The sequence below is a fragment of the Abramis brama genome, assembly GCF_963993115.1.
Source record: "Abramis brama genome assembly, chromosome: 17".
Classification (NCBI taxonomy): domain Eukaryota; kingdom Metazoa; phylum Chordata; class Actinopteri; order Cypriniformes; family Leuciscidae; genus Abramis; species Abramis brama.
This window is the reverse complement of record NC_139979.1, coordinates 35,810,967-35,835,529: the sequence shown is the minus strand read 5'-3', so window position 1 is coordinate 35,835,529 and position 24,563 is coordinate 35,810,967. Positions and strand designations below refer to the sequence as shown.

At 42.8% G+C, this 24,563-nt stretch overlaps 2 protein-coding genes across 2 annotated transcripts in view; both read right to left on the bottom strand.

Annotated features, from left to right (window-relative positions):
• Positions 1-321: 321 nt before the first annotated feature.
• LOC311066820 (uncharacterized protein) lies at positions 322-11,886 on the bottom strand. Its single transcript, XM_084088204.1, has 5 exons — positions 11,752-11,886; positions 3,202-3,303; positions 3,075-3,101; positions 1,801-1,875; positions 322-957 (listed from the first exon to the last, which is right to left on the bottom strand). Exons 1-5 carry the CDS (start codon positions 11,866-11,868, stop codon positions 922-924), a joined length of 357 nt encoding a protein of 118 aa, XP_083944330.1. The 5' UTR covers positions 11,869-11,886; the 3' UTR covers positions 322-921.
• Positions 10,840-24,563, bottom strand: part of LOC311066821 (myelin basic protein-like) — a 21,760-nt gene continuing 8,036 nt past the window's right edge. Inside the window, exon 4 of the mRNA XM_084088205.1 lies at positions 10,840-12,148. Within this exon, the coding sequence (XP_083944331.1) occupies positions 11,910-12,148 (239 nt within the window). The 3' untranslated portion in view covers positions 10,840-11,909. The remainder of the gene's footprint in view (positions 12,149-24,563) is intronic.

The window sequence follows — 24,563 nt, the reverse complement described above, 5'->3', positions numbered from 1 at the left end:
AGCTGTTCGTGTTTCAGAGGGAGACTCGCGTGCGTGTGCGTGTCTGTGTGTGTGTGTGTGTGTGTGTGTGTGCGTGTCTGTGTGCGTGTGTGTGTGTGTGTGTGTGTGTGTGCGTGCGTGTCTGTGTGCGTGTGTGTGTGTGCGTGTGTGTGTGTGAGATCTGCTGGTCAGTGAGTGAAGACTGTTTTCAAGCCCTGGATCATCATTAACTCTTCTGCACTTATAGAGTAATGCTACGAGAAGAAGGTGACTATGAACGTACAACCCTTTAGAAATGAACAGTTTCTGTATGAGCAGGATAGAAAAACACGAACACTTGAACAAGTTTTTACGTGACTTGATTTTAATATAAAGCATGTTAAATTAAAATACATACAAAGTGTATCAAGTGTGAGATACATAATGGTGTTCATATGACTTTAACCTGGAAACTGTTTTTGCTTCTTCCTGATGAATATAAAATGAAGGCTGGAACTATAACGAGCGAAGGGCACATACACACATCAGTCATGGGGTTAAACACTGAACAAGCCCGTGTGTGTTCGGAAGTGGTGTGTTGTGGATCTCAGCACATGCACAACATGTTTAGTGGGTTAAGGGACGCAGACCGCATCACTCTTTGTTCATGGACACATGAAGAGTGTGGAAAACACATCTGAGGTCTAACACACACACTCACAGACGAGGTAAGAGTAACACTACAGAGACGAGACCAAAGCGTTTCAACAAGACAAACATGCTGACACTCACACTGATCACTAGCTCAAGATTATACACAACTACATGATACAGGACCGAACAGGAGCAGTTCAGATTGTAACATATCAATGCAGAAGCCTCTTCAAGTCATTGTTACTGTATTAGAAAGATAAAGAGATTGGATCTGTCATCCTCTGTGTTTAAAGGAGAAGAGGTGATGGTTCAGCGCTTGGCGGATGAAGCGGACTGGCTTCCTCCCTGAAAGAGAGAACCAACATGAGACCCGGCCAGCGACACCACACTGACATCAGTGATGAGGAGTGTGGACATTAATGATGAAGAGTGTGGACATTAATGATGAAGAGTGTGGACATTAATGATGAAGAGTGTGGACATCAGTGATGAGGAGTGTGGACATCAGTGATGAAGAGTGTGGACATTAATGATGAAGAGTGTGGACATTAATGATGAAGAGTGTGGACATTAATGATGAAGAGTGTGGACATTAATGATGAAGAGTGTGGACATTAATGATGAAGAGTGTGGACATTAATGATGAAGAGTGTGGACATTAATGATGAAGAGTGTGGACATCAGTGATGAGGAGTGTGGACATCAGTGATGAAGAGTGTGGACATTAATGATGAAGAGTGTGGACATCAGTGATGAGGAGTGTGGACATCAGTGATGAAGAGTGTGGACATCAGTGATGAAGAGTGTGGACATCAGTGATGAAGAGTGTGGACATTAATGATGAAGAGTGTGGACATTAATGATGAAGAGTGTGGACATTAATGATGAGGAGTGTGGACATTAATGATGAGGAGTGTGGACATCAGTGATGAAGAGTGTGGACATCAGTGATGAAGAGTGTGGACATTAATGATGAAGAGTGTGGACATCAGTGATGAAGAGTGTGGACATTAATGATGAGGAGTGTGGACATCAGTGATGAAGAGTGTGGACATCAGTGATGAAGAGTGTGGACATTAATGATGAAGAGTGTGGACATTAATGATGAGGAGTGTGGACATCAGTGATGAGGAGTGTGGACATCAGTGATGAAGAGTGTGGACATCAGTGATGAAGAGTGTGCTTTACCCTCTTGAAGATGCGGGTTAAGGTGCCTTGACTGTCTCCGCGCCCCTTCTGGCCTTTCTGTGATTTCTGCTCTCTCTGTGGACACAGCAGACGGCATCTGTCACAGCGGGTCTCCAGAGTCGGGGAATCAGGTTAGTGTTTGAGTCATGGCAAAGAAAAGCCAATGGATGATCACGAAAAGGACAGATCAATTCAGAGCTACTGATTACTTATAAAATATTATAAAATATAATATGAAAGGGGCATTTCCTCTAAAGAGGCAAGCGAGGCAGTGCCTCCTCAAACATTGGATGAGAAAATAATACAATAAAACATAAAAAAGTGCAAATATTACAAAGTGTGGCAGTGAGTGAATGGCACTATGATCGGATATGATCGTATATGATCGGATATAACTGGTTTGTGTGATAAATCCTGCCTCTTGTTTTCTTCCTGGTTCACAAATCAGTCTAAATGAACAAAACTATGGTGTTAAAGGGAATACTGATTAAGTAAACAGCTTAGCCACTTAGATATCACCACTTTGTCACATCAAACTTAAAATGGCCTGAAAACTATGGAGTTAATATTGTGCCATAATTAAACAAACAAATCCAGCATTTTGCAAACAAACTTGATCACTGATTTTCCTTTGCAAAGCAGATCAAGTTTATTTGCAAAATGCTGGATTTGTTTGTTTAATTATGGCACAATATTAACTCCATAGTAAACACGATGACTGTGGGTTTTTGAGTAATCAGATTAAATCACCGGTACATCTTCACGTCTGTGCCCAGCTTACTGAGCTTAATGACTGATGATCCGAAAATAAGTTGACTTTTATAAAGAACAGATGAACACCAGTTCACAAATAATGTATATTGTTTAAATGAATACATGTACAAAACACTAACTTAATGAGATTTATACTTAGTTTTAATATACAGAAAATACATTGTTAATGTAAAATAAAATTCAAAAGATAATTGCATTTGGTTTATTTTCATGTAACGTAAAGTAATGTTTATTTAACCAGGAAAATGTGACAACATTAAGTGTAACTGGCAAATGTATTTACATTTGATTGATACATTTTTTTATAAAACTGCACACCCCTGATGTCTGGGTATAACTGAGTGAGAGCAAATTGTGAATTCAGTTCAAATCTTTATGTGCCTCATGAAACATCTGCATGTAATGAATCAAAGGCAAAGCATGATGATTAAATATATTAGTCAGCATAATGTTAACATGCATTTCTCATTTGGAAATGACTTCAGAAGACTGAGACTTACCTTAGATTTGGGGGTAGAGGGAGAAACCTAATGGGGGGGGGGGCTACAATGAGAATCTTTGAAAATATTTTATTTATTTATTGTTTGTCAGATGCAAGGAACAGAGAAAAGGAGGAAAGATACGAACGATGTTTCTTAGGAAGTGCATGACGGCGCTCTCATCTGGACGGCGGCGCGGGGACGCGCTTTTCCTCTGAGGGGACGCAGACAACCCTCCTCGAAAAGAGCCCTGTGACGAAGACAACACACTTCAACACACTTCTGCACACTTCTGCACACTTCTGCACACTTCAACACACTTCTACACACTTCAACACACTTCTGCACACTTCTACACACTTCAACACACTTCTGCACACTTCAACACACTTCTGCACACTTCAACACACTTCTACACACTTCTGCACACTTCTACACACTTCTACACACTTCTGCACACTTCAACACACTTCTGCACACTTCAACACACTTCTACACACTTCTGATCGGGGGAGCCAGACACTGACAACATTCAGGGCTGGACATTCACATTGAGATGGTCCAGGGACATTTTTCACACAGTTATGACAGCGATATGATTTAATTTTTGTTCCCTCTCAGTCAGTCATGTATATGTTATGCCAGTGACTGATGATTGGGATCGCGCCCGAGAGCCAAACACCTTCAGAACAGAACAAGTGGACACTGGCGAGAGAGATGAGCACCAGGAGCCGCTCCCCGTCCACGGGTCTTCAAGAGCACTCACTCATCAAGCTCATCAAGATCATCAGAGAAGAGTCTGCTCTATTACAGAGGATTCTTCTCATCCCTTACATTCTAGATTTCAGTTGTTACCATCAAGGAGACGTTTTAGACAACCTCGGGCGAGTAAACATGTACCAGCTGCCATTAGAATTTTAAATTTTGAGAAGATATGAATATGAGTAGGGGTGGATATGTATGCACAGATTGTATATGTACATATGGGAATGTTATTGTTTTTTATTACATGGCTTGGTTGAATTCCAATGTAGACTGCGGTGTGTTATTTCTTGATATCAGACGCTGCTGAGTATAACACACCGTTGCCATGCAGAGCAGAGCGTTCGTTGCTATGGACGCGGAACGGACTATTTTCTTTAGCGGAAGCCATACAATTGTTTTTAAATCAATAAAATCCTTTTTAAATCAATATTTTGTGTCAAATTATTGATTTATTTTGTAGGTAGCCATGTAATAAGCGGGATAATGTATCGCGAGGCGGTTATTATAGCGAATAACCCCTTCAGGATTCAAGACCCCTCCGCGGCGCGTCAGCTGATCAGCCTGTCTACATTATCCCTTACTCGTGTTGTGTTGGTGTCCTTGTGTGTGGTGTATAGTGAAGCCAAAGACAAACTTCCACTTGTGGACACTAAAGGAACTAAACTAAGCTAAACTCTGGCTTCATATTCGTGGTGTTGTAAGACCCAGGAAGCAGTTCTGCACGTGTGACGGAGCGTCAGGGGTCGTCGCCTCTGGAGAACTGGACACTGCGATGCTGAGATCGAGACTCGAGTACCTTGAAAGAGACGGGGTGTCCTCTGATATCCTCTGCTAAGCTCCTGGTAGATGATGAGGGTGATCTGAGCCAGTGATGACACAGCGTGCCCCCCTGTTTTGTTTTGTTTTGTTTTGCAATGCGACCTCAGTCTGAACAGTCAAATCGGAATTCATGCAACTTTTACGTTACTCTAGATCAGGGGTGGCGAACGTCGGTCCTGCAGAGTTTTGCTTTAACCCTAATCAAGCACACCGGAGAAACTCCTCAAGGTCTGAGGGTTCCTAGAAAGCTACAGCAGTTCCTATCAGTGGAGCTCAGCTCTGCAGGACTGGAGTTCGCCACCCCCGATCAACATTCGGCACAATTCTGCGCTCACTGGAGTCGCTTCAAAGATTTAACATTCCCATAGCTATCATATCAAGACAGTAGTGACAGGTAGTCAGTGAAGTACAGTGATGTGACAGAACAGCATTACAGTAACAGCTCATACAAGCAACACACGAGACCTCGTATCATGAAGGCTTAGAAACTCTGCTCTCCTTTTGCATCCTCGTGTTTGTGTTTTATATTGCCTGTGCGTAACTTCACTGGCTTCCACGGCAGATCACGCTATAAATAAACAATACTTTTAACCATTCTAATAAATATACTTACTTTAATGTTCTCCATGTTTACTTCCGTATGACTCGTTCTGTGTGTCTTCTTCTCATTGCTCTTTTGTGCGGGTCAGGTCAGGCCCATGATCTGATGTTGCCAGGTTTAAATCAACAGTGTGAACAGCCATAAACCCCGGCTCTGACTACAACACCCGGCTCTGACTACAACACCCGGCTCTGACTACAACACCCGGCTCTGAGCGATAACTCTGACTTCAGCTCGAGGGCTCTCAGTGGGAATCTCTCTATGTTCACACTAGCTAAGTTTCCATCCACTTGTCAATCGAATTATCTGAAGTTCGGTAAACAAACTCGTGCGAATAAAGCTGGTGAAAGTGTGTTTCCATCCAACGGCTTTAAAGCGAATAGAAACCTGTGCGTAATGACGTCACATGCTGTTCTGCGATCAGACTGGTGTATCGAATTGATTTGAGACATTTTAAGGTGTTTCCATTCATTTTTCGCACTGAATCGCACAACATTCAAGCAAACACTTGCGAACAAAGTTTTGCTAGACAAAATGGATCGCGCCATCTACCAACAAATGATCGTTTCCATCAGCCTTTATTGCATAAGCCGTATATCGATCAAGATAAAATCCGATGAGACCGAACGCATTTCATTTGAGTCGATATTCATGAAATTCAATCGAATTTTACTGTTTCCATAAGGCATTTTTCATTCGATATCACTTAATTCGGATAAAAACGTGTGGATGGAAACATAGCTACTGACAGTCCAAATCCAATTATTTGTGTATCCGTTTAGGATTAGAAGTCCACGCTGATTCAAAACACGTCTTTATTGTACTGTCATTTTCTGCTGGACCGGCTCAACAACACACTCTTGCTTCTGCAGCGACTCTCGGCATGCTTCCTATAACAAGGTCTAACATGTTTACGCTTTACGTGGCGTGAGAAAGTGACACAAACCATGTGAAATCCGATCAGACTGACACGGATTTCCAGAAATGTAATTTGAATTGGATTTCAAACCACATATGAATGAAGCTCGAAACGGATTTGTAAAAATTGCATTTCATGTGATTTCATGCCCTTCACACTTGTTAGATCTGATCAGATTCCTATTGACCGCTCGACCCCCATAAGCCCCGCCCCCTTTAGTTACTGTTGCTATGTCCGACAAGCCACTGCGCTCTCACGCCACACACTCATGCTCTCACGCAGAGTTGGTCCTTTTTAAAGAAATGTAAACAATAAATAGCGTTTTGTGGCTCTTTAATGTGTCTGACAGATCGCTGTAGAGCCTCAGTTAAAGCCGCTTGTGAACCGATGTATGAACATCAGAAGGAATGTTGTTTCTACCGTGGAAAGACGTCAGTACACACCGTTCTTCAAGTTCAGATCCTCCAACGTTAATCTGCTAACTCTCCTGACTGCTTTGTCGGACAAAATGGCGGATTCGGCGGATGGCGGATTATGATTGGTCAGACCGCCTGTCAATCAAACTCCCTGCGAAGAGTGAATTGGATATGGTCCGTGTATCATCACATCATTCAACTATTCCATCCAAACTGGCAAACAAAAAACAGGAAAACGGTTTATACGGTTTATTGTTTTTCTCTATGAACCAAAAAAAGAAATTAAGCTGGTGTTGCTTGGGGGAATATTCAAGAAATGTCCACGGTTTTCATTATATTCCCCAACGGCACACCAGCTTTAATTCTTTTGGTTCATACAGAAAAATTACATATTTACCCTTTTTTCACGTTTTTAGTTTGCCAGTTTGAATGGAATAATTGGATGATGCACGGACCGGATATGCGTGAAGCGAGTCTGAACGAGGCTTTAGACTCACTCCTCTGTAGCTTCAGCTTAGACTGAGCTTCACGAGTTCACACTTACATGTAATCAGTTAGAGTAAAGGTTATGTGTATCTGCCATGCAAACCCAGAGAAGTCCCGTATCCCGGGTCGGGAGAGGAATAGTTAGAAGTGAGGAGATGGAGGAGGGATGCTGGGAAACGGTCATGGAATAGAGGCAGGTCTGCTATATTCCTCTTATCTCGTTAGCTGAGCTGATTAACTGAACATGCTCCTCCCGTGTTAATTAGGTTAATTATCTGAACGTGCTTCTCCCAAACTTTGTTAAAGTCCCCGTGAACCGGAAGTTGCAAACGACTTTTCTCCAGTGTTGTGACGTGTTTCCCAGTGAAACGGAATATTGAACAGAGGGCAGGGTTTTACTCTAGCGCTCCTCCTCTCCATCTCTCGCTCATAACAGACTAACGGTTTGAGGGAGTGGTTAAGCGTTTCCCAACCCAAGTCCTCAGACCTACGTCATCAGGGAAGGTCCTCCAACGCAGAGGGGAGGGGCATTTTCAGATTTTGATTAAAGATTACGAAGCCAAAAAATGTTTTTGTGTGGATTGACTTGCATGGATGAATTGTTCACCACAAAACGATCAATTTAGGCAAACAAAGTAAGTATAGTCAATTTTGATTTCATGTGGACTTTAATAAAACATCAGATATTAATTAGGTTACTTGACTGGATGCAATGAAGGTTACCAATCAATGTCAGCATGGCCTAATTAATATTCATCAAGTATTCAGTAGAGCCTTTCAGCTTATTCTTCACATTTGACTTCCTTGATATTTATGTTTCCTGGTCCATTTGAACTCATCATGTGTTTGTCTTTACACACTTAAAGGGATAGTCCACCCAAAAAATGAAAATAGTGTTCATGTACTTTCCCTCATGTCTTTCCAAACCTGCAGAACACAGAATAACATATTCTGAAGAATGTTGGTCCTGTATTTTTTGGAAGTCAAAGGGAACCGAGAATGTTTGGTGAACATTCTCCAAAACATCATCTTCTGTGTTCAGCAGAAGAGAGAAATGTTCAGCCGCTTGCGAGCACTAACTCTGAAGCTGAAGCTGGGGTTTCAGTGCGGAGACGGTGAGGACCAGGGTAAAGCAGCGGACTGATCAGAGCTCTGGCCACAGATATTCTCCTCATGTTAAAATAACAAGCTTTAAGTCATTTTTCCTGATGGTAAACAAAGCATAAAGAAAAAATATACAACTCATTTATTCAAACCAATGGATTTGTAGCACAACCTTTTTGTTTACAATGATTTATTTCAGTCCTGTTGAGTGCGTGTTCTCCAAATCAGAAGTGCCATAATTTCAAGTTTAGTTTGGAGAAAGGTGTATAGCCGGTCCTGGCGGCCTGTGCTGACGTCAGACGGCACTGACAACTTGCACTTCCACTCCAGATTTGGAACTTTTGCTTTGACAAAAAAAGTAAATGGACAGAAAATTTGATTTATTTTGTCTGACCACCTGATTAATAACATCAAACACAACTTAAATGCATTATTATACTCCATGTGAACAGGTATTTGCGACCAACTTCCGCATCGTGACACATTCCTGAGTAAACCGGGGTGTGGGCGGGGCCTGGTTGAGTTAGTTAGTCCCCTAGCTGGAGAGGAGGAGGAGCCTTCAAACAAGCCCCGCCCACACCCCGGTTTACTCAGGAATGTGTCACGATGCGGAAGTTGGTCGCAAATACCTGTTCACATGGAGTATAATAATGCATTTAAGTTGTGTTTGATTTATTCTGCGCATGAATTATTATAATGAGGAATATTGAGACGTGTTCGTTCCCGGAAGAAACTCAAGACTACAGTGGAGGCGTTTCAGGAGTTCAGAAACACTGACACTGATATAGAGAAGAACTGGAGCTTCTTCATGATCACACAGCAACACTACACACTAAACACATCTTATATATTTTTATATCTTAAATATTATTATGAATGAGTTAAAGATTTTGTAGTCATATTGTGTAGTTGTGCTTGGAGTCGATTGTTTTACTTGTGATGATAACACAATGAAACATGACAAATTGTGCGACATCATTTTTGTCCTGTCAAACAAAGAAATGATGAACACAAGCAAAAACAAGAGAGAACCAACAGAATATTAATAACTGATTATTAATTAATAATTATGTTGTAGTCAATGTTTGCTTCTTCCTGACAGATTTTTTTTATATGCATTTTTTAAATTTTTTGCATAGTAAAATAAAACCTATAGCTGTAATTTGACTTTATTTGCCAAACAATTTTGTCAGATAAAAGAAGCTTGTTTCCGCCACAGAATAAAACATTTTAAAAGATAATTGCAACTTTATTTCTCAGAATTGCGAGATATAAAGTCAGAATTGCGTGAAATAAAGTCGCAATTGCGTCTTATAAAGAATTATGACTTTTTTTCTCGCAATTCTGACTTTATAACACATAATTGCAAGTTTATATCTCGCAATTCTGACATCTTTTCTCAGAATTGTGAGATATAAACTCTTTAAACTCTATAAACACTTTTTTTTTTTTTTCTCAGAATAGTTTATATCTCACAATTCTGACTTTATAACACGCAATTGTGACTTTAAAAAGTCAGAATTGTGAGATAGATTAAAAAGTCGCAATTACCTTTTTTATTTCTCACTCTGTGGCGGAAACAAGCTTCCATAGATAAATGCCTTAACCAAGTTTAATGTTTTGTTATTGCCTATTTAAAATTGAACATATTTTCCTCATATTTTGATGGTTTAATGGAACGAGTGGCTCATGAAAAACAAACATCCCTCGGCTCCAGATGTCCCTGAAGTCAGGAGCACCGCTCGTGAAGGAGAACCGGGAGCTTCAGTGTTGCTGTATTAGCAGGGACAGTGTTAGCATCTGTGCTCAGTGTTCATATCAACTAGCAGATTCAGTACAATATGATCAGACTATATTAATACTTTTCATGAATACTGTTTGAGAACGGCTTACTCTTGCTTAGAACAAAACCTGTCTGTAAGTCTGCATGAAATGAACATTCACCTGATCTATGCTGTAAAAGCACGTTATAGATCTTACTGTGAATGTGCAGTTCATGTTCTTCAACACCGTAACGATCCTCCACTGACAACGATGACACGCTGATACACGCTGATATACAATACAGACACAACATGGGCAGATCTACATTTGCAGGATCATACTGTATAAACCAGGGTTGGACTCCAAAACTTGAAATCTTTCTAAATATTGATGATAAGCCATATACATCTCAATTTTTTTGCTTTTGCTCTAGAATAATTAAAAAAAGGTGATTTTCTTTTTCCACAATTAAAAACAAGCAGATTTGGACAAACAGTTATTTTGTTAAAGCACATTCAAAATGTTTAAAAAAAAAAAAGTAAAAAAAAATGCAGTCTTTATTAATCTTAATTTTCAACAATAGAACAATATTCGATATTCACAATATATAATATTGATGATAATATTACTAATATTCTATATTCTATATATATATATATATCTCGCCCAGCCCTAAAACATGAAGCATAGCGGTATTACTTTCTGTAAAGCTGCTTTAAAACGAGGTATTCTGGGAAATGCAAACATCTGGTTTTCACATTTACCCCTGTATAATTCAGCATCGTGTGTGTGTGTGTGTGTGTGTGTGTGTGTGTGTGTGTGTGTGCAATGATAAAGAACAAAAGATGCAATGTCACGGTAGCCTTAATCTGGGCTTCACCGTTTCTAAACAAATAAACAAAAAAGTCAGTGTTGATGTTGTTAGATATATTTTAATCAAGCAAATGTGAAAGCTGAGGACAGGAACAGCGTCAGGGTTGTTACACAAGCTCTTGTCACAGATGACACACAGTCTTTAGGGGTTACTAGTGCGTGAACACTGTTACACAGAGAGACGAGACGAGACGAGTTCCCTGAGACAGAGCTATTACACAGCTGGAACATCACAATCTCAGTCTCTCAAAGCCATGATCACCACAGCGGTCAGCCTTTCTGTTGCTAACCATCCTTTGGCACTTTAAAGAGAAGGTCACGACTATAAACGTACATCACGGAGATCTCATCTCACAATCTAACGGCTTAAATAAGTGTACATTTCAGAAGAAACAAATATTCACCTCCCTCTTTTGTGTCTTAAAAGTTAAGGCTTTAGAAATTGCATAAACACACAAGCATAACAAATCATTTCCAAAAAGATGCAAATTCATTTTTGAAACCAAGCCTCCGTGAAAAACCCTGAGGCGTTTAACCGGATTCTCATGTGGATATAAAATACGTGTTCAGCGCTCATGATATACTGTATGAAAGCTCATAGATATGTGGAGATACACCACTGTACCGTCTGTGCTGAGCTCGGTGTGCTGTCAGTGAAGAGCTGTAAAACACTCGCTTCAAATATCTGAACATCTTATAAAGGCAAAAAGTCACGTTTATAAACACAATTCTCACGATCCTTGAATCACAGTAAAATCCCATTACACCCCGAAGCTTAATTCAACACTGGATAAACTGTACGACAGCAGGTTTGGCACACAATAAACTTTGAGATGAGAGATAAAAGTCATTAAAAAGCGAGAAATCATCTGGTAATCACAGGAAACCTGCGGTCGAGACGCACTCGAGCCAGCAGAACAGTAGCTGGAGAAAAGCCTGCTCAATCCTCACCTTTCCCTTCTTCTTCTTCTCCCCGCCGAAGAGCTTGCCGATCTGGTCCATGACGGTCGGGCTCTTCTTGGTTCGGCCCAGCCGGAGTGTGGACTGCGAGGAGCTTGCGGATGCCATGCTGAGCGAGAGTCTCTGAGGAAGGAGAGGCGAGAGCTGGTCTACTCGAGGTCCTCCTGGATGGTCTGCAGCTCGTCCGACTCCGAGGGGCGGTCCGTGAAGGTGTTGTCCTCTCGGCCCGGGGCGTCCCGAGAGAACAGGCGGGTCAGGTGTGGGCGGGGCCCGTCGGGGTCAGGGGTCGTGCCGATGCTCCGGTCCTCTGCCTCCCGCGTGGAGTCGTCCAGCGCTGGACTCTTGCTGGAAGAGCCATTGTTCTGGTTCAGGTCCGCCTCCCCCAGCCCTGAACACACACACCATTGTCATCAGCACTGAATCATCACTTCTCTTTTTTTCATCGGCTTCTGGCTTGCTTAGTTTAGGGGACATTTAATATCCTTTTCAAAGATAATATTGATCTGCCTGCATTGACACACATTAAATCATCACTTTTAGGGGTTTAACAATATATCACAATACAAAAATGCAACAATATGTATTGTGGATAGTTCAACCAAAATAAAAATGTATGTTTTAGTGTCAGAACTACATTAAACTACTATATATGATGTTGAATATAATGTATAATAATGCAATGGGGGAATATTTGTGGGTCCTGATAATGCCAAATGTCTGAAAGTGGTAAAAAGTGGCCGACATTATTATGAATATATCTAGTCAGTGACAGAGATCAAGCATATATTCATCTACTATAATTCTGTATTTTTATCTTCAGAATCATGAATATTGTTATTCTGGTGTCTCTGTTGTTCTGCATTGGGTTTCCAGCAGCAAGTCCAAGAATATTCATTTACACACACAATGTTACATAAAATGTAGCATTTTCATATTTTTTTGTTAACCTTTAATCATGTCTTGGAGTATCACAATAATATGGTATCGTGACGTGAGGGGATCGTTACTCCCCTAGAAATGATCCATCGTAACGAACATGAGTAGTTGACGAAGTGATGGGTCATTCATTAACGGTCCGTTCATTGCGTGTCACATGACAAATGAGCCAGAGCCTCGGAAGGTAAATTAAATATGTTCCCTGTGAATTATTTTTGCCTGCATTATAATGATTTCTTAACTGGGGTGTGGACTGAGGGGTCAGTGAGCCCGAGGGTCCCCGTGAGTCCGTCCCTGAGCTCCTCCTGTCCGATGTGTTCGGGAGTCTGGCTGTTAAAAGTATAACATTTAAAGCCACTAAAATGAACAAAATGACTCGAATAAAGATTCTTTCATGTTGATGAACGAGATCGAACGAGGGAGTCAGTGAAATGATCCGAACCCGATGGTGTTGTTCTGCGCAGGTTTCAGCGCGGCTCTTCCTCAGGGGGTCGTCAGGTTGAACCCGGAGCAGAAACACAAAGCCTCGACTGTACCGCACAACACAGGAGAATCTGAACTGACTCCAGTGTTCCTCACAGAGACTCTTTGTCCCTCCACAAAGTTATTGTAGAAGGACAAAGGGAACAGTGTGACTGGAATAACTTCCCCAGGCCAGATTCTGCACATTCTCTGCTCAGTGAAACTCATCTCATCTCTGCAGTCCATCATGGAGCGTGTGGCTGATCCAAATCACTCATGAACGACGGTCCAGACGCTCTGTTTTGGCTTATTACAAATGACAAATTTGTTTGTCAAAAGTAGTGCTGTGCTACGATTAATCGCATCCAAAATAAAATGTGTTATTTATATATAAAATATTTCTATTTATATATAATATAAATTGGTAAAACTTTACAATAAGGTTCATTAGTTAACATTAATGTATTTATTAACATGAACAGTGATCAATACATTTGTTACTATATTAGTAAATCTTTGTTAATGTTAGTTAATAAAAATATAGTTGTTCATGTTAGTTCACAGTGCATTAACTAATGTTAACAAATACTACCTTTGATTTTAATAATGTATTAGTAAATGTTGAAATTAATATTAACTAAGATTAATAAATGCTGTAGAAGTATTGCTTATTCTTAGTTCATAAGGTAGTTAACTAATGAACCTAACTGTAAAGTGTTACCTGTAAATTATATATAATTATATATACAGTATTTACATGCATTCACATTCTTCGCTGAGGAGCCGAGAGGTGTGTGCCGGCCGAGAGAGGTGTGTGCCGGCCGAGAGAGGTGTGTGCCGGCCGAGAGGTGTGTGCCGGCCGAGAGAGGTGTGTGCCGGCCGAGAGATGTGTGCCGGCCGAGAGGTGTGTGCCGGCCGAGAGGTGTGTGTCGGCCGAGAGAGGTGTGTGCCGGCCGAGAGAGGTGTGTGCCGGCCGAGAGGTGTGTGCCGGCCGAGAGGTGTGTGCCGGCCGAGAGGTGTGTGCCGGCCGAGAGAGGTGTGTGCCGGCCGAGAGGTGTGTGCCGGCCGAGAGGTGTGTGCCGGCCGAGAGGTGTGTGCCGGCCGAGAGGTGTGTGCCGGCCGAGAGGTGTGTGCCGGCCGAGAGAGGTGTGTGCCGGCCGAGAGGTGTGTGCCGGCCGAGAGGTGTGTGCCGGCCGAGAGAGGTGTGTTCCGGCCGAGAGAGGTGTGTGCCGGCCGAGAGGTGTGTGCCGGCCGAGAGAGGTGTGTGCCGGCCGAGAGAGGTGTGTGCCGGCCAAGAGGTGTGTGCCGGCCGAGAGGTGTGTGCCGGCCGAGAGAGGTGTGTGCCGGCCGAGAGGTGTGTGCCGGCCGAGAGGTGTGTGCCGGCCGAGAGAGGTGTGTTCCGGCCGAGAGGTGTGTGCCGGCCGAGAGGTGTGTGCCGGCCGAGAGAGGTGTGTGCCGGCCGAGAGGTGTGTGCCGGCCGAGAGAGGTGTGTGCCGGCCGAGAGGTGTGTGCCGGCCGAGAGAGGTGTGTTCCGGCCGAGAGGTGTGTGCCGGCCGAGAGGTGTGTGCCGGCCGAGAGAGGTGTGTGCCGGCCGAGAGGTGTGTGCCGGCCGAGAGGTGTGTGCCGGCCGAGAGGTGTGTGCCGGCCGAGAGAGGTGTGTTCCGGCCGAGAGGTGTGTGCCGGCCGAGAGAGGTGTGTGTTCCGGCCGAGAGGTGTGTGCCGGCCGAGAGAGGTGTGTTCCGGCCGAGAGGTGTGTGCCGGCCGAGAGGTGTGTGCCGGCCGAGAGAGGTGTGTTCCGGCCGAGAGGTGTGTTCCGGCCGAGAGGTGTGTTCCGGCCGAGAGAGGTGTGTGCCGGCCGAGAGGTGTGTGCCGGCCGTTCAGCAGTACAGCGGTTCGGGCAAGAGGACGAAACAGCTCCCTGTCGCGAGGCCAGCACGAGCGAAGGGCTAGGCTTAACGCAAGAGTTACCAACGTACACAGGGTAGCAGATTCCATCAGGAAAATGCCAGCATGATGCCTGCCCGTAGAGAGGACTTAGGAATACACACATGGACCACCTAGGCGGAATACATATGGAAGATCTCTGAGGTAGAGCCAGAGGGTGGAGTACATGACAACCTCAGAGAGGCAAGAGTGGTCTTGCCAAGGGAAAGACATGTGCTATCAGTGGAGACTTAGAGTGGAAATACACACGTGGGATTGCCCAGCACATATGTGTTAGACGTCAACAGTGCTAGAGGAACCCAGGGTTCAGAACTGTGGAACTGACCTGAGGAAATTAGCGCACGCATCCAGTCCATGGAGTGGAATGGCACAGCAAGCGAATGACACTGAGCAGGTCCTACTTACTGGCTACTTGAAGTGAGTATACGGGAGGACACAGGCTCTACACGGATATTATAGAATCTCGCAAATGTGTTAGGTGTCGGCCAGCTCTACAAATGTCTGTTAGCGAGGTGCCGTGCGCCAACGCCCAGGTGTGCTTTCACCACTGGGGGCAGGGCAGTCCTTGGGCTTGGTAGGCCAAGGTATTAGCATCCACTATCCAGTGGGACAACCTCTGCTTGGAGACAGCCTTTCCCTTCTGCTGGCCTCCATAACAGACAAAGACCTGGTCTGAGGTCCTGAAACACTGCGTTCTACCTACGTCAGCATGGAGGGTGCGTACTGGACAGTCCAGATCACAAGGACAAATGCATTCGAACATGCGTTTGGGCGTTAACATCTTGAACCTGTGTAAGGCTAGGTTCAAGGACCGCAGGTCCAGGATCGGCCGTAACCCACCGCTTTTCTTGGGTTCAATAAAGTAGGGGCTGTAAAATCCGCACTTCATGTCGGCTGGAGGGACTGGCTCGATCGCACCCCTCGCCAGTAGGGCTGCGACCTCCTCTCGCATGGCGGGGGGGTCCCTGCCCACCATCGTGAAGCGGACTCCCCGAAACCCCGAATTGAATCGCATAGCCAAGCGGAGCCAGCGGGACGGGCTGGGAAGCTCTAGCCAGGCTCCCAGGAACCGAACCACCGGGTCAGAGGAACTACAGACGTACCCGCTATGGGGCAGCAAGGTGGAACAGACGGCCCTGACATGGCGTGAGAAGGCGTGGCGTTCTCTTGGGGCCTCTGCCAGAGAGCTGGTGACGGGACGAGAGCAGCGAGGCGTAGCGTCGCCCACTGTCATCCGCGCCCTCTTGAGACCCGGAGGCAGAGATTGTGTTAGTTCTTTCTTTGACAAATTGGGGCGGAAAGGAAAGAAAAGGAGAACAAAGGATTCTCCACCGGGGGAAGGAGTGATCCTGCTACCATCTCCTGAAGAACTAATGGCTCCGACTCCGGGTTGCCCGTCTCAGGAGCACCGCTTTGCCTGCCGTTTGACAGGCTTAGGGGCGGAGACGCTGTGTCTCACGCTGTGGACTGGGTGGAGGCTGCAGCTGTGGCCTTGCGGGAGCGGAGGGCAGAATATGTTTAATCGCCTCAGACTGCTTCTGGGCGGCCGAGAACTGCTGGGTAAAGTCCTCGACTGCACCGCCGAAGAGGCCAGCCTGGGAGATAGGGGAGTTTGGGTTTGCTCAGACTCACGCATATCTGCCAGGTTAAGCCATAGATGGTGTTCCTGGACCACCAAAGTGGACATCACCTGGCCCAGGGACCGCGCAGTGACCTTCGTCGCCCATAGGGAGAGCCCCAGGTCAGAGCCCTGCATAAGCCCCAGGTCATCCTGCCCACGTGCATCTGTTTGACTACCTTGGCCTGGTGGACCTGCAGGATGGCACGCAAAGCGGAGGCGTCCTGACCCACCGCTCAGTAAGCCTTGGCCACGGGAGTGGACGAGAACTTACAGGCTTTGGACGGGTGCTTGGGGTTGCTACGCCAGGTGAAGGCACTCTGAGGACATAGTTACATCGTAACAGTTGCCGCCCCGCCATCGAGGGCAGTGAAGACGGAGAAAGAAAGAAATTAAAATTATGGACGAAAACATTCCAGGATTTTTCTCCATCTAATGCAAGTGAATGGTGCCCAAGGTAGACCATTTTTGACGTCCAAAATCAATGTTTATTCAGCTTTAAAAGGCTCCATACTAGTGGTCGACCGATATATCGCCAAGGCCGATATATCGGCCGATATTTGGCATTTTTGAAATATCGGCATCGGCCGATAAGTTTTTCTGATTGGCCGATGTGTTGAAAGCGGGACTTTTATTTTGACGGCGCTCCGGACTTTTATTTTGACGGGCGGCGCTGAGAACACCAGCGCCAGAAGAGAACGGCAGCTCCTCAGATGATGTCAGATCAAACAGCGCTCACTCACATTCTCCGTCTTCATTAATTTACGATCTCTGTCAGTCATATCTAATACTTTGTTAGACAGAACTGGTAAACAAAGTAAGTAAATGGTAACTTATGCGAAGTAAGTAAAGTAAAGCGTTTGCTTTTATATTATTTGTAACAGAAAAGGCAAACAATCAGGCTAAAATACTTTCTCATTTGCCCTCAACATTCAGCAAATGCGCATCTACGTCATTTAAACAAATCTCCGAATATCTAATAAACATTTAAATTCACAAACCTTGCAGATTTAATTGAATCCAGCTGTGATATCTTGTGAAGTGTGCATTACTGTCTGCGAGTGATGGTCGGTCCGTGCGAAGTGAGTGAATGCGAACAGAAGATCAGCTTCAGGAGACGCGATCGAAAAACTTTAAATCCTTCATTTTAAAATATGCTGATATATAACCAGTTGCCAACTGTGTCATATTCATATCGTTTTCACTGTGCTGTATGTAAAATTAGCGTTACCTTGTCTTTATGTGAAAAAATATGATTACCAGCACGAAAGATTTACTGAGTGTCCTGTTACAGTGTTTACATTTTTTATTCACATATTCATATATTTCTAAACAATTACTTTGTGAAAAATACTGTAATAGGATTGCAAATTTAAGAAGTTGCCATCTAAAGTATAAAAGCATGTTTATTTAAAAAATTTGTTTTATAATTTGTTTTATAATTTATTAAATATTGATTAAAATAAATATATATAAAAATATCGGCTTTATATCGGCCATCGGCCACCCTGCTCTCCAAGATATCGGCATCGGCCATCAAAAAAACAATATCGGTCGACCACTACTCCATACGACCCCAGCCGACAAATTTCGGCACTCAGACAATCTCTAGCGAAACAATCGAAACAGCGAAAAAAATGTAAATGCTGTTTAACTACAAATGTTTGCCTTGGTCTACATTGGGCACCATTCACTAGCATTAGATATAGAGAAATCATGGAATGTTTTCCTCCAAAATCTTAATGTCTCTTCTCATATATATCATAGAGTCGTACACATCATATCTAGGCTGTATTGTAAACTCCATAAAGGTTTATGGTAGGGGTGCAACGATACCCTCATGTCACGATTCGACACACATCACGATACTGAACTCACAATACAATAATTTTGCGATACTCCAAGACATATGATAAAAGGTTAACAATTTTTTTTACTGTTGATTAAAATGCTACATTTGATATTACATTGTGTGTGTAAATGAATATTCTTGGACTTGCTGCTGAAACCCAGTGCAGGACAATAGAGACACCAGAATAACAATATTCATGATTCTGAAGATGAAAACACAGAATTATTGTAGATGAATATGCTTGATCTCTGTCACTGACTAGTTATATTTATAATAATGTCGGCCACTTTTACTGGTAACATCAGACATTTGGCATTATCAGGACCCACAAATATTCCCCCATTGCATTATTATACATTATATTCAACATTATATATAGTAGTTTAATGTAGTTCTGACACTAAAACTCTGAAAACTTTTCCTCACACAGTAATTTTTACTTTGGGTGAATTATCCACGATGCATATTATTGCATTTTCGTATTGCGATATATTGTGACAGCCCTAGTTTGTGGTCCTGTTGTTGTGGTCTGCATGAGGTTTGAGCGAGGTTATGTCCCACACACACTGAAGCAGTGGGCCGAGGCACGGGAAGCATGTCTCTGAGAGGAGCTTCAGGCATGCGGTTCGGGTCCAGAACTCCCACCCCTGCTTCAGTCCCTGTATGAGCACATTCATGAGGCCTCGAGAAGCCCACGGGCCAGAGACAGGCCCTCGTCTGTTCCAGCGTTCTCCAGCACAATCCCTGACTCCAACTACTGCAGCTAAACCACAGCTGGGACACGCAGGGAGGGATTAAAGAAGGCCAAACGTTTAATAAACTGCCAAATCTTGGCCTAGAAATGTAAGCAGAAACCTTGACTAGAGATATTGCAGTCCAACTTTCACACTTTTTGAGATGATATTCCTATGATAGATGATCCATGGCTACAGAAACAGTAAGAACACTTTACGGTCCTGTATTTATAGTGTTTGGATGGAAACTCAGATGAGATGTGCTCAGAATGACACACACTCTGTGATTCTGGAGTGTGAATTACAGGAGAACAAATATATATACACTCACACTCATTAAACATTAGTGAGAACCCATTGCCGAGGGTTTCATAAAGCGGGAGAACTGTATGTTTCTGATATATATCTATGGATTGATTACCACCTCATCTGTGTGTGTGTGTGTGTGTGTGTGTCGGTGACGCACTTTGATGAAGGATAGATGCACTTTTATGAAGGATAGATACACTTATGATGGATAGATGCACTTTTATGAAGGATAGATGCACTTTTATGGACTTCAAAACTGAAATGGCCATTTACTGCCATTATAAAGCTTGGAAGAGCCAGGACATTTTTAAATATAACTCAGATTGTGTTCGTCTGAAAGAAGAATGTCATATACACCTAGGATGGCTTGAGGGAGAGTAAATCATGGGCTAATTTTCATTTTTGGGTGAACTATCCCTTTAAATGTTGACAGGATGCTACGACAAAGATATCGCTTTCCTCTTCGGACTTTTGTTTTTCACAAATACATGATTGAGCTGAAGGACAGACGCAGGTAATCACACACACTCAGTCAAGCTCTCTCTCTCTAGGCTTCTCTCTCAAATCTACGTTTACGGCCTGTAAATCTTGATTAGTGTACAATCACACACAGAGACTTGACTAAAAAAGTTGGTGGAAAAAAATACATTCTTCACTCTTGTTATGATTATTAACCTTTTTTACACTAGACCAGGGGTCAGCAACCTTTTTGTCATAAAGTGCCATTTTTAAGTTTCCGAGTTCATCACTGTGCCACAACACACACACAGCATATATATATACACACACTCAAATAAATACACAAACATTTTACATTTTCATAAGAAATAGTACAGAAATTTAAATATTTCTCTTGAAATTTGTTTTAGATTTAGATAGACAATTTAATAGTATTTATAACTCCTAACCAAAGATGCACCGATTACAATTTTCTAGGCCGATTCCGATTTCCTATTTTTCATTGAGTTTGACCTGCCGATACCGATTTTAGCCGATTCCGATTTCATTTTTTCTAACCACTTTAGCACACACAAATATTTATTTTCTATATATATTTTTTTTATAAAATACCATATCCTTTTACCCAAACTAAATAATAAATCTTCATTTTCTTTTCTGACATAACCTAATCCAGTTCTTGTTAAAACACACTAGACATGCACATCAAAAGTGTGAATTCACTTTAATTGAGCGTGAGCAGCGCAGACAAAATAGACTCGGCGGCGAAACCCGCGCTTCACTGCTGCTCACGCGACGCTCCTGCTCCCGGTGTGAATGCACTCACTGATTAACATGCACGCCGAAGAAAATATGCGTGAAACGGCCGTAATTCACGAGGTTTCCTACATGTGCGTTCCGTGTGCACGTGTGATGCTGATGTTGCGCGATGTTAATCATGCGGCGCCCGAGTGCATTTGACCGGCATAAAATCGGCATATGTCAGACTGACCGGCCGGTCGCCAGTCATGGCCGATCACGTGAAAATCTGCCAATTCCGGTCACCAGCCGATCAATCGGTGCACCTAACTTAATAAAATAAGCTTTTTTTACTATGAGGAATTATTACATCAAAATGTAGACCTGTGTGCAGGTAGACTACTTTATCTGAATGAAATACATACACTTCTCTCGCATTTGCTTACGTGCCAGCGATTAACCCTCCGCGTGCCAGTGTTGGCACGTGTGCCTTAGGTTGCCGACCCCTGCACTAGACTAGTCAAGAAGGGCATAGCATTATGAAAACGGAAACCGCGTTTGCTTGCATTCCTCTGTTATCGTGACAGCCCTAAAAATGTGATCTCAGAAACACTGCGGGCCCTATTTTAATGATCTGAAACGCAAGTATCAAACGCGAAACGCAAGTAACTTTGTGGGCGGATCTCGGGCGCTGTTGCTATTATACCGGCCGGATAAATGACTCTTGCTCCCGACGCAAATCTAAAATGTGTTGGTCTGAAGTCGCTTCATTACTCATAGGTGTGGTTTGGGCGTAACGTGACATAAACCAATCAGAGCATCATCTCACATTCCCTTTAAGAGCAGGCGCACTCGTTCCATGGCGGATTGCTATTATAACGGCGGATTCGCCAGGAGCGGTTCACAGCCGAGGAGACCGACGTTCTCGTCAGGGCCGTAAAACACAGAGAAGTGACATTGGGGATGGAGAAACACACACAGATTAGCTTCGGTTAAACAGGCGTATGATAATTTGGGTAAATGTGTAAGCTAGATTTATGCCTATTTTTTCACATCTTCATGGACACCGCAATGATTTCCCTCGTGTGGAATATTTTTCCTTGTAATAATGAATGGTTTTCTAATAATGAGAACTGCTGCTTCTGTGTGTAGATGAGAGAAGTAAAGTGTGTGTGCGTTGTGCACACGCTACATTGATTATGGCCAAGCATGCGCCCTTAAATAGCATCTGAATAACGCACTGACTTTAGACTGGGTTTCTCCTGGTCTGTGGCGGAATTGTTTTAGCACCAGGGAACGTTTGCGCCGGAACACGCCTCCTCTCTTCACTGAACCGCCCCCGGGAGCGCAAGTTCATTCCCTAATTTACCGACGTGCGTCTGTGGAGGGAAGAGTCCGCTGTGTGTCGGGTGAGAAATAGGAATGAAACATGCGTCGCTGTACAGAGTCAATTGCGCTGGGTGCGAGATAAGAGCCCTGCATGTTTAATTATCAAATAAGACAAATGCTGTTTAAAAGAGTTATAGCAGTGTTATTGTACTTTTATTAATAATCTGAATTAGCCTCTATATTTATACGTTTTTATAGTTTTCATGCTAATTTTAGTCTAATTTTTAGTTTAATTCATTTCATAGTTTAATTCTTTTGTCATTTCATTAGTTTTTCATTGCATTGCTTTCATTTTCATTGTATTTAGGTTTAATTTTTTTTTCCAGATTTTTTTATTTTATTTCCTGTTGACAATTTTAGTGCTTCATTTTAAACTTATTTCAGTTTATTGCCCAGACAACATTTCTAATTTTGATTTAGTTTCAGTGTTTCAGTATTTCTTTTGTGCTCCACTGAACAGAGATGTTGTGGTAGCTTGATGATAACCCTGTTCAGAGCGAGAGCGATGACGTTTGACAGTGAACACACACACACACACACACACACACACTCACACACACACTCACACACACACACACACACACACACACACACACACTCACACTCAGTGAACAGTGGCTGTGACAGAGGAGATTCTTAACAATATCAGCTGTTGAATAAGGAGGCAGGAGCCGGTGCCAGCTGGAGTTCTCTCCATACACTGCTGACTCACACACACACTCATACACTCATTCACACACACACACACACACACACACGTGCGCACACACTCACTCACTCACTCTCTCAAACACACTTACAGTTTTTATAAACCTTCACCACATGATCTCTTATGATACGTGTGATGATTCCCAGTAAACATTAACAAGCTTTACATGTTCAGAGATTTAAACTGTTTAAACGTCTCAAACAAATAATGTTTATTTGATCAAAAATACAGTAAAAATAGTGAAATATGATTCCAGTGTAAATCAGCTGTTCTCTGTGTGAATATACAGTAAAGTGTAATTTATTCCTGTGATCAAAGCTGATGTTCAGCATCATTACTCCAGTCTTCAGTGTCACATGATCCTTCAGAAATCACTCTTCAAATAAATTAATATTTGTATTAAGGATGCATTAAATTGATCAAAAGTGAGAATAAAGAATTCAGTTTCAAGTAAATGCTGTTCTTTTGAACTTTCTGTTCGTTAAAGAATCCTGAATTCATTTTATAACTAAATCAGCAGACTATCATCTGAAAAATATTGCAAGAATTAGATGCTTTGTTTCCAGACGAGACTTAGAGAAACGTGTGCATGCTTTCATCACCAGCAGGGTTACAGGATTACTGTAATGGACTCCTCACTGGCCTTCCTGGAAACACCATCAGACAGTGTCAGCTCATACAGAACGCTGAGCAGAACCAGAACAGATGAGCACACCAGTCCTCAGGTCTTTACACTGGCTCACCGTTACATGTAGGATTGATTTTAAAGTATTATTACTGGTATATAAATCACTCAATGGACCTCAATATATTGCAGATATGCTCACTGAATATAAACCCAACAGATCACTCAGATCATCAGGATCATATCAGCTGGAAACACCAAGGGTTCACTCTAAGCATGGCGAGTCGGCTTTAGCTATTATGCTGGACCAGCTTCCAGAGGAGATCAGACGTGCTCCTACTGTCACTTTCACATCCAGACTCAAACACTTCTGTGCATTTACTGAATGACTGTGCTGCTGTTCATCCGACTGCACTGTATTTTATTTTATTTTATTTTTCTAAACTGTTTTAATTATTCTTATTTCTTTTTATTATTTTCATTTCTTCTATGTAAAGCACTTTGAATTGCCATTGTGTATGAAATGTGCTATATAAATAAACTTGCCTTGCCTGAAAATAAAATATGAAGCTGTTATTAACATTGATAATAATCATAAATGTTTCTTGAGCATCAAATCATCATATTAGAGTGATTTCTGAAGGATCATGTGACACTGAAGACTGGAGTAATGATGCTGAACATCAGCTTTGATCACAGGAATAAATTACACTTATTATTAAATATATTAAAATAGAAAACAGCTGATTTACACTGGAATAATATTTCACAGTTTTTACTGTATTTCTGATCAAATAAACGCCTTGGAGAACAGAAGAGACTCTCAGAAACAGTAAACCATCTCATGACGAACGCTGCAAGGCACTGTGTGTGTGTGTGTGTGTGTGTGTGTGTGTGTGTGTGTGTGTGTGTGCTCCAGCGCAGCTACGGTGTGTGTTCAGCAGATGTGCAGTGTGTGTGAGATACTCTTATGATACTTCATGTGTTTCAGTCGTTCATACACAGGTTTAACACTTTCCTTACAGCAT